The sequence below is a fragment of the Pezoporus flaviventris genome, unplaced genomic scaffold, assembly GCF_033815535.1.
Source record: "Pezoporus flaviventris isolate CSIRO_AGI_PZ_B2104156 unplaced genomic scaffold, CSIRO_AGI_Pfla_v1 ptg000081l, whole genome shotgun sequence".
In the NCBI taxonomy this organism is placed as follows: Eukaryota; Metazoa; Chordata; class Aves; order Psittaciformes; family Psittacidae; genus Pezoporus; species Pezoporus flaviventris.
In genome coordinates this window covers 1,120,448-1,133,448 of record NW_026892629.1, presented here as the reverse complement: position 1 = coordinate 1,133,448, position 13,001 = coordinate 1,120,448, and the positions used below count along the sequence as shown (strand labels likewise).

The 13,001-nt window shown below is 40.0% G+C and overlaps 1 protein-coding gene across 3 annotated transcripts in view; it reads right to left on the bottom strand.

Annotated features, from left to right (window-relative positions):
• HBS1L (HBS1 like translational GTPase) overlaps nt 1–4,267 on the bottom strand; it is a 57,774-nt gene extending 53,507 nt beyond the window's left edge. The window contains exons 1-2 of one of the 3 annotated variants that reach the window (XM_061474857.1): nt 4,104–4,267; nt 794–859 (exon numbers count right to left, since the gene is read on the bottom strand). In XM_061474857.1, coding sequence (XP_061330841.1) covers nt 794–859; nt 4,104–4,146 — 109 coding nt within the window. In that variant the 5' untranslated portion in view covers nt 4,147–4,267. Of the gene's footprint in view, nt 1–125; nt 243–793; nt 860–4,103 lie in introns of those variants that run through there. The other 2 variants (XM_061474856.1, XM_061474858.1) reach the window with 2 other exon arrangements.
• Nucleotides 4,268–13,001: the final 8,734 nt, after the last annotated feature.

Below are 13,001 nucleotides of genomic sequence, written 5' to 3'. Positions count from 1 at the left end.
TTGCTTATCTAAAATCAATAGGATGACAGGGGAACTGATTTTTGAAGATCTAATTAACATAAGTAGCTGTGGCCTAGTCACAGACTACATCACAGTCTCAGTGGATTTCGATCCAGCTGACTTACCTGCAGTAGTACAGCTTCACAACATCAGCCACAGTATTTTCAGGGCCTACTGAGATCTATAAACACTGCCACCAAATCTACCAGAACTCTTAAGGGATAATCTTGCCACAGATTTGGCTGGATAACACAACCTAATGGCTGTAGTCAGAATTCAGCTGGGTTGAGCCACTCCAATTACATCTTACCTGAGCATACAGCATCACTATTTTTATACCTATCCTGCAACACTTCAAATGCCGGAAGGCTTATTAGCTTCATGTGATCTTGCATGAGGACTAGGGCTGCATCCAAAAAAGACTCCATTGTGTAAAAGACATCAACTACCAGGTGCAGAACCATAACTCTTAAACGCAGCTAGATCCTACTAATTATTTTAAAAGATACAAGTGTTTCAAGACTATCAATGCATTCCAATAAACCAGATCTTTACATTACCAACTACCTTCTGACCATCCAAGATAATACACTTGTATGACTGAAGATGTGCCCAGTTGTCTAATGTGACTTCCAAAATTACAACTGTACCTATCACTAACTGACTTTAACAGGATTATGGCAGCTAGTGTCTTCCAAAAATTTCACCAGCTTTTAAATATCATTTTATTCTGGAAATAAAAATCAGAGTAAGAATCAATGGACAATGTTTATATGTAATCATCTGAACTAACCTGTTGAAGGAGAAATGCCATAATCATCTTCTACTGATTGGCCATACACATCATCATCTTCAAAATCTATATGAAGCAGAAAAGTAAGGTTAGCCTGCACAATTTCTAAATACTTAATATTATAATTCTAAGCATAGTTTTTACACAAGGTTTTAAGAAATTATGTATGTCCAGTATTCCAGAAGAGCCACTAAGTACTGTTTACTTATCTAGATTCTAAGGGTTAAGAGATTCTAAGTTACAATAATAGAATTTTAACAATCAACATTTTATGCATTAGGAAAACTGAAAACTTTCAAGAGGTGCCATAGTTCACACCTCCTCCTGCAGCATCTCCTTTGGGAGGCTGCCCTTACAGTCCAAACAAGTTTCTACAGTTCCACACATCTTTATCCATGACACTTCTCTTAACATTTTCGCTTGACCTCTCAAGCGGTCAAGTCAGTCTTAACCACATATAGCTCAATTACAATCTAACAACTCAGGATCAACATTTCTACTCTCAGCTTTCTTTGCTGGTCTACCATCACAGCTATCTACCTTTCAACTCAAGTTCAGCAAAACAAAAACACAGTTCACAACTCCCTTTGAACATGCAAAATCATTTCAACCAATAAGCAAGATTCTTATACAGTTACTTAAATATAGCCATATACTTTCCCTATCAAAAAAAAAAAAAAAAAGGTATCAGGAAACACAAAGGAAAAGCAAGCTATCCCCCTCAAACAATCCTAGTATTCCATAAATCTTGAAAAGAAATCTGTAATTTTCATCAAGTAATAACGAAATATATGAAAAAAAAGTAATGAACTATTTTTAAAGATGTTATTGTATACACTTGCCAGTTTCACAAATAACATGCATTGTTTGTTGGTTTAAAAAAGTCAAGAGGAAAAAAAGCAGCTACCAGCTAAGAAAAAAATATCTGCACTCTGCTACCAACTTACAAACCCAGGACATTACAAACACTCTGTATCCATCTATAAAAGGCTTGGCATTTTGGGCATTAAAAATTAATTTATCTCAAAGTAAACTTAACTCCAGAATTAACTAATTTTCAAAAAAATGCCAACCAAAGGCAATAGCTAAAAGGGCTGGCAAAGTGCATGAAAGTTTGGTGAAAGACGCAGGAAGCTACTCTGGAAATTAAGTATCACAGGATAAAGAAAATAAAGGCTTGTTTTGATCGTCTGTCTTAAAAAGAAGAGTATTGTTATCTATCTTTTGATCATGTTTAAAAGAACACAATTGTCTCCTGGTTCCATGCTAGGGCCAATTAACCTATAAAGTCTAGAGAAGAGCTATACAATTTTTTCAAGGTAAGAGCACTTTTTATAGATTGGTGAATACTTGGAGACTGTCAAGGGGAATTCCAAGATGACTTGTGTGAATGGCTAATATTTAGAGTGAAATCAAGGGAAGACTTGTCAGTGTGCATTATCTCATCATTTGTATATCCCACATTGGTTTATCTTCTAGACTAAGAAAAAGACACACCTCCATGAAAACGGCTTGGCTTGCACTGACCACAAAAATAATTACTAAAAAAAATTGACAGAGAACAGACCAGAAGCTGCAGAAGCATTCCACAGTATCAGCAGCTGTATCAACAACATACTCTCAACTGGAATATCAACATTCAGTTCTGATCACAATACTTCAAAAGGAGAGGGCAGAAATAGAATACAGTCAAATAAAGGCCACAAGGTTTTAGGCCTTAAAAGGCTTCCTATGAAAGAAGACAAAAAAATACTGCAAATATTTCTTTTTGAAAGCAAGTAAATAATTGGGCCAGAAGAAGTATTACAGAATTGTAAGAGGCATAAGAACTTATGGCATTATATTAAATAAAAAAAAAAGTGTACTTCACTTGGGACAGAAACGATCGTATGTGACTACAAAAGTAGTATAAGGTCTATGTATAAAGACCACACCTATACACACTTCCAATTAAACATGATATGCAATGCAACAGTAAAGTTTTCAAATAGCAACTTAAGCCTCATTTGGCTAAAGCAAATTACTATGTATCTCAGCAACCTCATTAAAAGATGTTCTAATGACTGGGCACCCAACTTCACAGATGAGAGATTCAGCTGAAATCAAGATTTTCACCAATTTGTGATGAAAACAGTATCTCAAGGATGAAATAATCAAGCAGCAACATCTCCAATCTCATCTAAGATTTTGCCTGTATTAGGTAAAATTGCATTAGTAAAACCTGCAAGGTAGGCCACACAGATGTCATGGATCACATGGATTTACATGACTTCCCCAAAAAACTCATGATGCAAAACCCAATTTGTGCTACTACAACTGTTCACTCAACAGCAACAGACCAAAGGCAGGCACAAGTATTTATCTCAATTTTTTTACATAACCTGACAACGTGAGGCAACAAAACAGCTGCTCCCATGCCAAAGAGTTCTTTAAAATACCAGTATCAACTAGAAATGTGTCCATTTTTCCACAGTGTGAGCCAACACAAATAAAACCTTTGAGAAAAAGGGATGCCATTTACAGTCTGCTGAAGTTACTGAAGAAGACACAGAGAAAGCTGCAGTACTGCAGGTACCAGGCAAGATTTTACATAAGACCACATTCATTCCATACAATTTAGGATAAAATGACAGCAAAGTGTCTGAAAAACCTGTTCAACCTGAGATGCTCAACTCCACTTTTTACAACTACATTTATTCTACAAGTAACAGCTGTTGCTTCTTATCTATTATTATGGCTGAACACCAGCAAGAATTTGCTGCAGTTAGACTGGTAATACAAACTTTTAAGTTTCACAAGACTGAAGAAGGGCGGGTTCAATTACATTGACGCCTGCAAAAGCGGCCAACTTCGTCCGCTTGAGGCAATGCAGGTAACCCCCACCGTGGCTCGACCTGCGCGCCAAGGCCCCGCTTTCCCCGCCTGGGAGCTCCCGGAGCCCCGGCAGCAAGATGCAGCCCCGAAGGGCAGCGGAAACGCGCCGCACAGGCGGGAAACGGGCCCGGGGGGGGGGGGAGGGGGGGGGGGAGGAGGAAGAAAAGATGGGGCGAGGCCTCGCACGAAGCCTCATCCAACCCCCGCGGAGAGGAGGAGATGCTTCTCCCCTCCCACCGCCCTTAACAGCCCCCCCACGCCCTCCCCTCCATTCTTGTGGGCCCCGCCACACCCACAGGTACTGCCGCATAAGCGGCTGGGTGGAAAGGCCCCCCCCGGAGAAAAGGGTGCAGGCAAGAGATAGGGGGAGCGCGAAGGGACCAGCGGCTAGGGCTGTTCACCCGCAGCTCTGCCACCGGCTCCTGTTCTCCACTACCTTCGTCGTAGTTATAACCTCGGACGTTCCTGTGCCGGGACATGATAGTTGCCGCCGCCGCCTGGCTCGCCCGCGGAGGCGATGGCACGACAGACCTAAGGCGCCATGTCGCTGTTCGGTGGGCCTCGCGGAACACCTCTGCGCAGGCGCGCAGAATACGTCGTCGCGCTGTTGCCCATGCGCAGTGCCTGCTGCTTCTAATCGGCCGGTGGCGCGGGGCGAGCCGGGGAGGCTGTCTCGGGCTGTTCGCATTTTGCCCCCGCGTTGGGCAGGGTTTCACGTCAGGTGTAGGCGCTGAGCGCACATGGGTCAGCCTGGCTTGGCTCGGTCGGCCACCGCGGGCTCTGCGCCCGTCACTGCAGCCCAGGTAGCCAGCCTGCGGCGTCCGGTGAGAGCGCGAGGAAAGGACAGCCACGGCGCAGTCCGGTGGCGGCGTATTCAGGCCCGGCCCGGTTTAGAGTCTGCGATGTCGCACCTGCCCCCTGGCAGGGAAATAGCTACGTCCTTGCAGTGCTGCAGCCGGCGCGTCTGGTCACCCCTCTGTGGAATCTGCCGCGGGTCTGATCCTGCAGTCGGATGCAGTCCTGACATTCACAGTGTAGCCTTCATTACGACATCGTTATTCACACCTCAAACTTAGAATGTGATAAACTGCGACCGTATGCGCACATACGTAAGCAAGTGTAGTTAAGATCATTCGAAACAGTTGCACCACTGATGTCAGCACAGCATTTCAAGTTAGCCAGAATTCACTGCTTGTTGAAACTAGGTGGGTTTGGGGGTTGGTCTTTTTTTTCAACTCGAGCTGAAACAGCTCAAATCGGTGTGGCTTGTTGGTGACCACTAGCCATAACAATCCAGTGACTTGACTACTAGCCAGGATTAATAGAGCTGACTGTAGATAAACACTATATGAGTAACTGGCATTGCCATTGACAATGTTAAGCAGCAAAACATCAAACCAGTGGGCTCCATGGAGATCCTCATTTGAGTTCACTGGCACATTACTGCAGGCACTATCTGAAACAGTTTCAGCCTACAAGTGCTGTTGCAGTGCCAAGGGATCAGGTAATCAAGGAACATCCCTACAGCCGCTCTTCTTGCTGGGTCAGGGAGAGAAGGGCAAGCAGAGAAGACTTTGGTGGCAGAGAGAGATGGGAGAGAGATCCCAGATCACAGGCTCTACCAGTGCTCCCGGCTGACAGACTCAGCTGCCTCTGCACCATCCAGCCCAGTTGTTCCTCAGATACCTGCATTCACCTTATTCTCAGGAGCTAATAGGCAGACTCACGATAGTATTTCTCAAGTCAGATGTCTCCATCTTCAAGACCTTTAATACTTAATTTACCATCTTTTTACCCAGTCTTGACCATGCCAGAAATCCAGCCTCATCCAGCCACCTGCATGCCCCAGGTGTCCTCTGATAACCCACCACATAGCCACACATCCCTACAAACACACATACCCTGGGTTTGTAACTGCCACCTAACTTGTCTCATCCTAGCCCACATGCCAAAACTGTCATTATCTGTAACTACACATCCTTCCTGGCCACCACCAGAGGCAGGGTGTGTTAAACATAAGCCAAAGGTTGTATTCATATACAAATTATATGCAAATGTGCAGATTGTTTTCTTATGTTATTTGCATCTTTCTGACTAACTTGTACAGAACAGCAGATGCAGCTGCACAAACGTATATGGTGCTAAGATTGATACAGATTTGGTGTCCTGCTGACCTTTAGTGACACAAATATTCTCTGCAGCAGAGGTTTGACAGAAGTCATGTTGATCTGTATCTGTCCCAGTCTCTTGATACGGATCAAAGATACGAAAGTGAAGAATTGCTGTCATACATTATGATTTAATATTATATGGCCAGTGTGACACACTTCTAAATTCAAAACCTGATTCTGAACGGCTACCTGAGCCTTTAATGAAGCAACTTAAGACACTGTAGCACTACAGCCCTCCTGCCAGTCTGCCTCCAGCAGCTTTACTTTGGAAATGGTACTCTTTCCAGCCTCCCAAATTACTTACATCCCATTTTTCAGATGTTAAAAACTCCAGTAAATCTTCAGTCATGTACATTTAACTTTTTTCTTTCAAGTAGTGTCATTTCTCATTTCACACCTGACCATCCTATTGCAAAGATGTTTCTTTTATCTTTGCTATTTGTGCTTTTTACACAAATCATTAGGTGCTTAACAAATAATAATTTTTTCATGTTTGAATTTTATGTTCACTTTTGTTATTGCTCTTGATTTTCAGTGACTCTGGCCTCCACAGATACGACTCACATTTTATTTGCTTGATAGTAAAATTTAACATTGTTTTCAAGATTTTAAAAACAATAAACAACAGTTGTAAAAATACGAAGATGATCTAAGGCCAGTGTAGGAGATGATACACTATATAGTCTTTCCATGGCATTAACAGGGAAATTGGAAGGCTGCTGTTTTTCTTCATTTAAAGTTTATCAGGTTATATCACATGAAGACCTGAGGAAAAAAAAAAAAAACAAAAGACGCAAGAACAACATTTTCCGACAGAAGCACAATTATTTCATATTACAGCAGTATCTTCAAAGAGTCACAAATACACTGTGATCATTCCATGCCTCTCCTTAGCTCTTTAAGACCTGTGTAAATGTTTTAGGGAAAGGTATTCAAGAAACAGTAAGCCTTAGCCCTTAAGTCCTAGCTATGCCTCGGTTAGTGCTATTTGTAAGTGAATGCAAGGCTCAGGAAAGATATTCATCTGATAGCAAAACAGTCTATAACTAAACATTATTCCTTCAGCAGCAATTAAAGCACCATTAGAGAACCTTGTCCATCTGGTTTCTGCATTTCTGACCAGGGAATGACTAACCAGGTCACTTCTGGTAAACACTACAAGTGTTATTTCCTTCCTGCACACTGAGATTATATATTACTTTAAGGTGTGTGCATAAAGAAGAGAAGTAAAACCCCCAGTCTCAATCCAGGTGGCAGCATTACTGGTAGTCATTGGTTATTTCAGCAGTCTGCTAGGCACTCCCAGCCCCAGCACTACTAATAATTTTTTAACAGTAAAAATTTATAAAATATTTAATAATTTAGCTAAGCAGAAAGTCTTTTGAATTATGTTATTTCTCCTTAAAGTTACCCATCTTTTTGTAGTTTTAAAGTCCTTAGTTAAATATCATTCAGTTTATTTCACTATTGTTTCCTTTAAAACCAAAGTTAAGCAGGACCTGCTCTGGGAAAAAAAAAAAAACGTAATTCCAGATGTTATACCACACTATGCTGCGTGGGTTTAGGTAGATATCATCAATGTCACTAAGCACTCCTCCAGCTGATAAATTATCTCACTAGATCAAAGGAACTGTAACCAATAAATGTCTGTTTAAAATTGCACCATCTAGAACAGAAGCTGATTTAGGAGTCAGAAAACAAAGAGTATTAATAAATGATCATTTTGTACACATGGTAAATAGCAAGCATCTCTAATTTTCCACAGTATGAATGAGCTTGTTAAATATACTTACTATTTCTTTGAGAATGGATCAGTCTGCAGAACAAGTTTCACATGTGAGCTTGTGATTTATGTTAGTCAACACCTAATGAAATTTCAAGAGTATCTGAGTTAAATGTCAATTGATGGCAAATGTTAACATAATGGCAAGTGGATCTTGAAAAGTTGCCAATTTGGATGGTTTAACATAGAATTATAGAATCCTTTGGGTTGGAAAAGACTTTTAAGATTATCGAGTCCAACCATAAACCTGGCAGTGCCAAGTCCAGTACATCTGTGTTCCTCACAAGTATTTAAACTTACTGTTACAGTAAAGAATAAAATATTTCAGTGACATTAGCTATGTCTCTACTTCCCAAAACACATTGGGCTCAATCCTCAATTCCTCTGTCATCCTGCTGCATCCCTACTGGCTCTCAGACTGCTCCTGATCTGCAGTTGACCCAGAAGTCAGCCCGAAAGGGAAGTTTCAGTCTCTGCAAGGAGGGGAGTTGCCTTGAACCACATGGCTGTGAGACCATGACTTCAAATTCAGGTATGGTTGCCAAGAGCATGGTGCTATAGCCACTGTGAAGCACTCGCTGAAAATCTCTGTTAAATTGTTTTTAGCACTGAACACAACCTAAACAATAAGATACGATTACAGCAGCGTGTCATTCACTTTAGTTGGCCTGTGAAGTATATTGTTGATACAGTGAAGTAAGTCATGAGAATCATCAGGGGAATGGGTAATTGCTTACATGAATTAAAACTAAAAAGATTAGGAATGTGTCTTACAGAGGAGATGTATAAAATGGGACATGACCAAAGTATATACTAGGGAATGGCTCAGAAATAGCCATTGGGTTTTTTTCATAGTAAAAGAGAAAATTTGTTGAGATTGAAGGAAGGCAAATTTTAAACTGATCTTTTCATTCTGCACAGAATTAGCCTGCAAGATTCACCACCAGAAGAAATGTTCACAGCAAAAAATTTAGCAGGATTCAAACAGTTTAGATACTTGGGAGATGACAAGAACACTTAAACATGATCAAAGTAAATATTTCAAATCTATATAAAAGTTCTTCAAAGTAATGGAAATCTTCATTTTAGTGATTCAGTCTACTTTTAATTGTTACAGGTGACTAACAGGATAAATTAATGGGAGCTGCAGACATAAGGAAGACAAAACAAAAGGCTCTCATTATGACTTGGCAGAATATGATGCATGTGTCTGAGCTAAAGCAGATTATACTGACTCACATATATATAGTGGCAGCTTTCTGTTGTATGCGATGGTACACCTCGATTTAGGAAGTACTTAAAAAGTTTGTCATGGATCCTGGCTGCTACCATAAACTGTCTTTACTAGTACTTCTGGGGTGTGGTATACTTATGAAACGTAGGGATGCAGCCAAGCTTCCAGTAACAGCAGTAGGATCTTTTTCTGTTGCCTTAGTAGAAAAAAAGAACTTAGATTCTGGAAAGTGTCTTTTAGGAAACATTACACAAGCATCCACAGGTGCAAATCAAAGCAGGGCAAATATAGTTTGAAAAGTCCCTCATTTTTCTGGATAAAGTAATCTGTGATATAAACCTGACTGGGATCATCCACTACTGATCTCTTCATATAGACCTTAAGTTAAAAACAAATACTGACACGTGTATGCTTGTGGAAGGCATAATTATAGCTGGTTTGTTGGGAAGGAAGCTTGTTAATCTCCAAGCATTATCTTAGAATAACTCTGATTTTGTCTTCTGTGTTCTGCACTTCTAAAATTTTATGATCTGCTTTTGTCAAACCCATCTATATGCTGGGCAGAACACACTGAGTATGTAGTCAAGAAAACTCCATATGCTGGTCTCTTAGAGGCGTATTTTTTGGCCCCTGTCCTAGAGGAGTCAGGGGGGAATTGCCTGACACATGGAAAACATAACAAAGGCTTCCAGCAGAAGAGTAAGTTCAGGCTTCCAGAAGACATCCATAAGAACTACCATTTGATATTCATATATTAATTGAGCCTATAGCAAAATCAGTGAATATGTATCCATTTTATTTGAAGTGCAGACCCACACATGGGGCCTGTGTAAGTCATGGGTTATCCTGAAAATAAAATCTCAGCTGGCGGTGTTTGTTAGAATCATAGAATGACAGAATGGTTTGGGTTTGGAAGGGACCTTAAAGATTGCCTAGTTCCAACCCCCCTGCCATGGGCAGGGACGCTTTCCACTAGACCAGGTTGCTCAAAGCCCCATCCAGCCTGGCGTTGGACACTTTCAGGGATGGAGCGTCCACATTAGGATGTTAGGCTCATTCGTAGTACAGGTGGTGTGCACAGTCTGTTGCCCTGTGTACCATGGAGTGTGCAGCATTGCCATAGTCCACGTTGCAAGCCTGTGTAGCTGCCTGGGGTCTGTAGGCAGCCTGAGATTTGGTTACCTTTGTGGTGCAGAAGTGGGAAATTACAGGCATCCTAATGGCAGGTATAGCATGGCCACTGAGTCAGGAAAACCCCCTGTACTTTTCTTGGAAATCTGCTACCCACAGGTTTTCCTGAATTACATTCCTTTGCACACGACACTCAGAACTGAATCTGTGAAACCAGGATATGTTAGGCTGAAAGAGATATATGGCATTATTAAGTGTGACAAGGGAACATCATAAGAAGAATAAGAAATGTGGCATAATTCAGTCTGATACTATGCTTTGGTCTTAGACTAAAGTCTTTGTTTTATTCCCGAGAAAATTTTCACTTTGAAGGGGTAATTCTTCATGAAATTATCAAGTCCCTGTTTATCTGTCAATCAATTCTCAGGTACTGCAGGCTGAAGAATCCCATAGCAAGAGATTACACACTTCAGATGTTCTTTTATTTCACTTTTCTTGCTTTGTCATCCGGTTATGTTTTGTGTATACTGCAGTAAAATGTAGTTCTGCAGCATAAAGCACTGACACTAGCAGGGAATGGAAACTCGGCCTAATCTTGCACAATAATATCCCTTTAGTTCAGTTTTGCTTACTTTATCTGGTAACCAGGAACTACATAACAAGATGCTCATTTACTATCTAGTTTGCTTCACATGTTTTAAGTATGAAATTCTATCACTCGCTATTAGAAAAAATGTCCTATCTTCCATGAGCTAATCTTGTATGGCAGATGCACTGTCTTAAATGTATAGATCTACTCAAAAACCAATCTGATAAAATTTTATGCCTGCAAAATAATGATTCACTTATATCAATGTACTTGTCACTCAGACCTTTAAAAATTACATGTAATACCACAGAGTTGGGTGGGTGCTGAAAATATGCAAAGCCTTGATAATAGGAAAACATTAGCCACAAAGTGTAAAGGAGAAACACCAATAAAAAAAAACCTAGAACCAATCCAAAGTTCCTAGTCTGTACACCGTGTGTTACAAAAAGGAAAGTAAACTTTTGGTCTTAGGGTGCTGCAACATCTACCTCGTGGGTGATGGCAGGATTTCAGTTTAACTGGAGGTATCTTACTCATGTATGCCATTTTCATATTTGCACTGCTTATAAAAAACAAACATGGCTTAGGCCTTATGAAACAGTATCTTAATACTGGTATCAAAAGCTTAACTGATATAGCTGTTCTATATAAACCTTGTGCTATCTCTAAGGTATCCCCTTCTGAAAAGATTATTGTCTCACTTTCTAGACCATCTCTGAGGACAGGTTACCTTCATAAATTTTGCTTAATACACTTAAAATTGTAATTGGTTTATGTGATTTTATTGCTGATTGGAGAACTTTCATCTGTCTAAAATTTAACTGTTACATCTTCTGCATATATGCAGAGTTTCATATTAGCCATAGTATGGGCCCGATGATGCTGTCACAAAGATAAGAGATAGCTCTGGTTACTGCCGTGAAGGGTAGTTGAGGGACAAAAGATACAGTGCAGAATAATCTGGCTTTCATCTCTTTGCTGTTTATTTGGCAGAAACTTTTTCTGGAGTTTGAAGTATTTAATAGAAATAGTCACAGTCTATCCACATTACTGAAGCTGATGGTAGGATATTCAGGAGTTAACCAAATTACTTATATTCAGCGTTTAATATCTAATACTCAGCAGTATTTAAAGTGGATGAATTAAGTCAGTATAATTTATTTGACAAGGCACATAAAAGTGACTTCAATGAAATTTAATCAGGAATTCATTTAATCCCATAGCAATACATTTTAGTATCTACATGCCATTCAGAAATTATTTTGGTGGAACATTAGATAGGTGTATCAGTGCTATACTGGATTTCATAAATTTTGAGATCATAATTTACAGCTATGATGCAATGCCAGCACTCTGTATCAGTCACTTAAATTTGTTAAAAGAAAGTTTAGAATGATTTGAAATGTTACAAGCAGGATCAGTAAAAGCATTATTTGAAATAGAATAAAAAAAATATTCCTATTTCATTTTAATTCAGCTGTGCTCATGTGGAAATCCACATTTCATTCTCTGTAAATGCTACAGCAAAATTCTACTGATACTCTCCAACTGAAAGATTCTGGTCCTCTTTTTATAGAAGTTCATTTCATTCTGGTCCAAACCTTATGAAAGTAAATAGACAATTGCATTTGCTTTAATGAATCAATTTGACACTAACCATACCAACAAAACATATGAAGGAGAGGATTTTCATAGAACAAAACAGCAAAATTGTACAATAGGTTCTAGAGCGTAAATTGTTTTAGAGAGACATCCTATTACTGCTAGAGGAACCATGAGCTGACCAGCAAAAGATAATAATAGGTATGGAAAACTTCTTATCTGTGTTCTCAGGCAGTGAGAAAATGTCAATGGATGTTATCTGTGAAAACGCAAGATTGAGTAAACTAAAAAAAAAAAAAGTAAAACATAGCAAAGTGGAGGAGAATAACCAAGGCTGCCCCTTTGAGCCTGAGGAGTTGGGAGAGAAGCACTGGAACCATCTGGTCCGAGCCATTATTTGGCCAAAAGGGAAGGCATCAAGTGACTCCTGCTAAGCAGAAAGAAACACAGCTGGATATGTTGACTCCTGGTTGTAGGGGCCCTCAGAGTTAGCTTTAGTCAGGGGAAATAACCCTGTGTTGTGTTGCTTGGTACAGTTTGCATTTCAGATAATAAGCTGTGCCTGAGGGAAAGGCCTTAAAGAGGCTTGTGTGTGGAACTGGATTTTTTTTCCATGGCCAGTGAGGGAGCCTGCCAGTTTACAAAAATATAGGGGCTTAGCAAATACTGTGTGCTTGTATAAGACTTCCTTCAGCTTGGAATAAAGACATGACACTTTCCAGTATTTTAAAGCAGATTTGACACATTGAGTGCCTGTCAAGACAAATGATCACCTTTCAAAAAGAAGAGGAAAAAGTAATTGTTTGTGATCCATTGATTTGAAA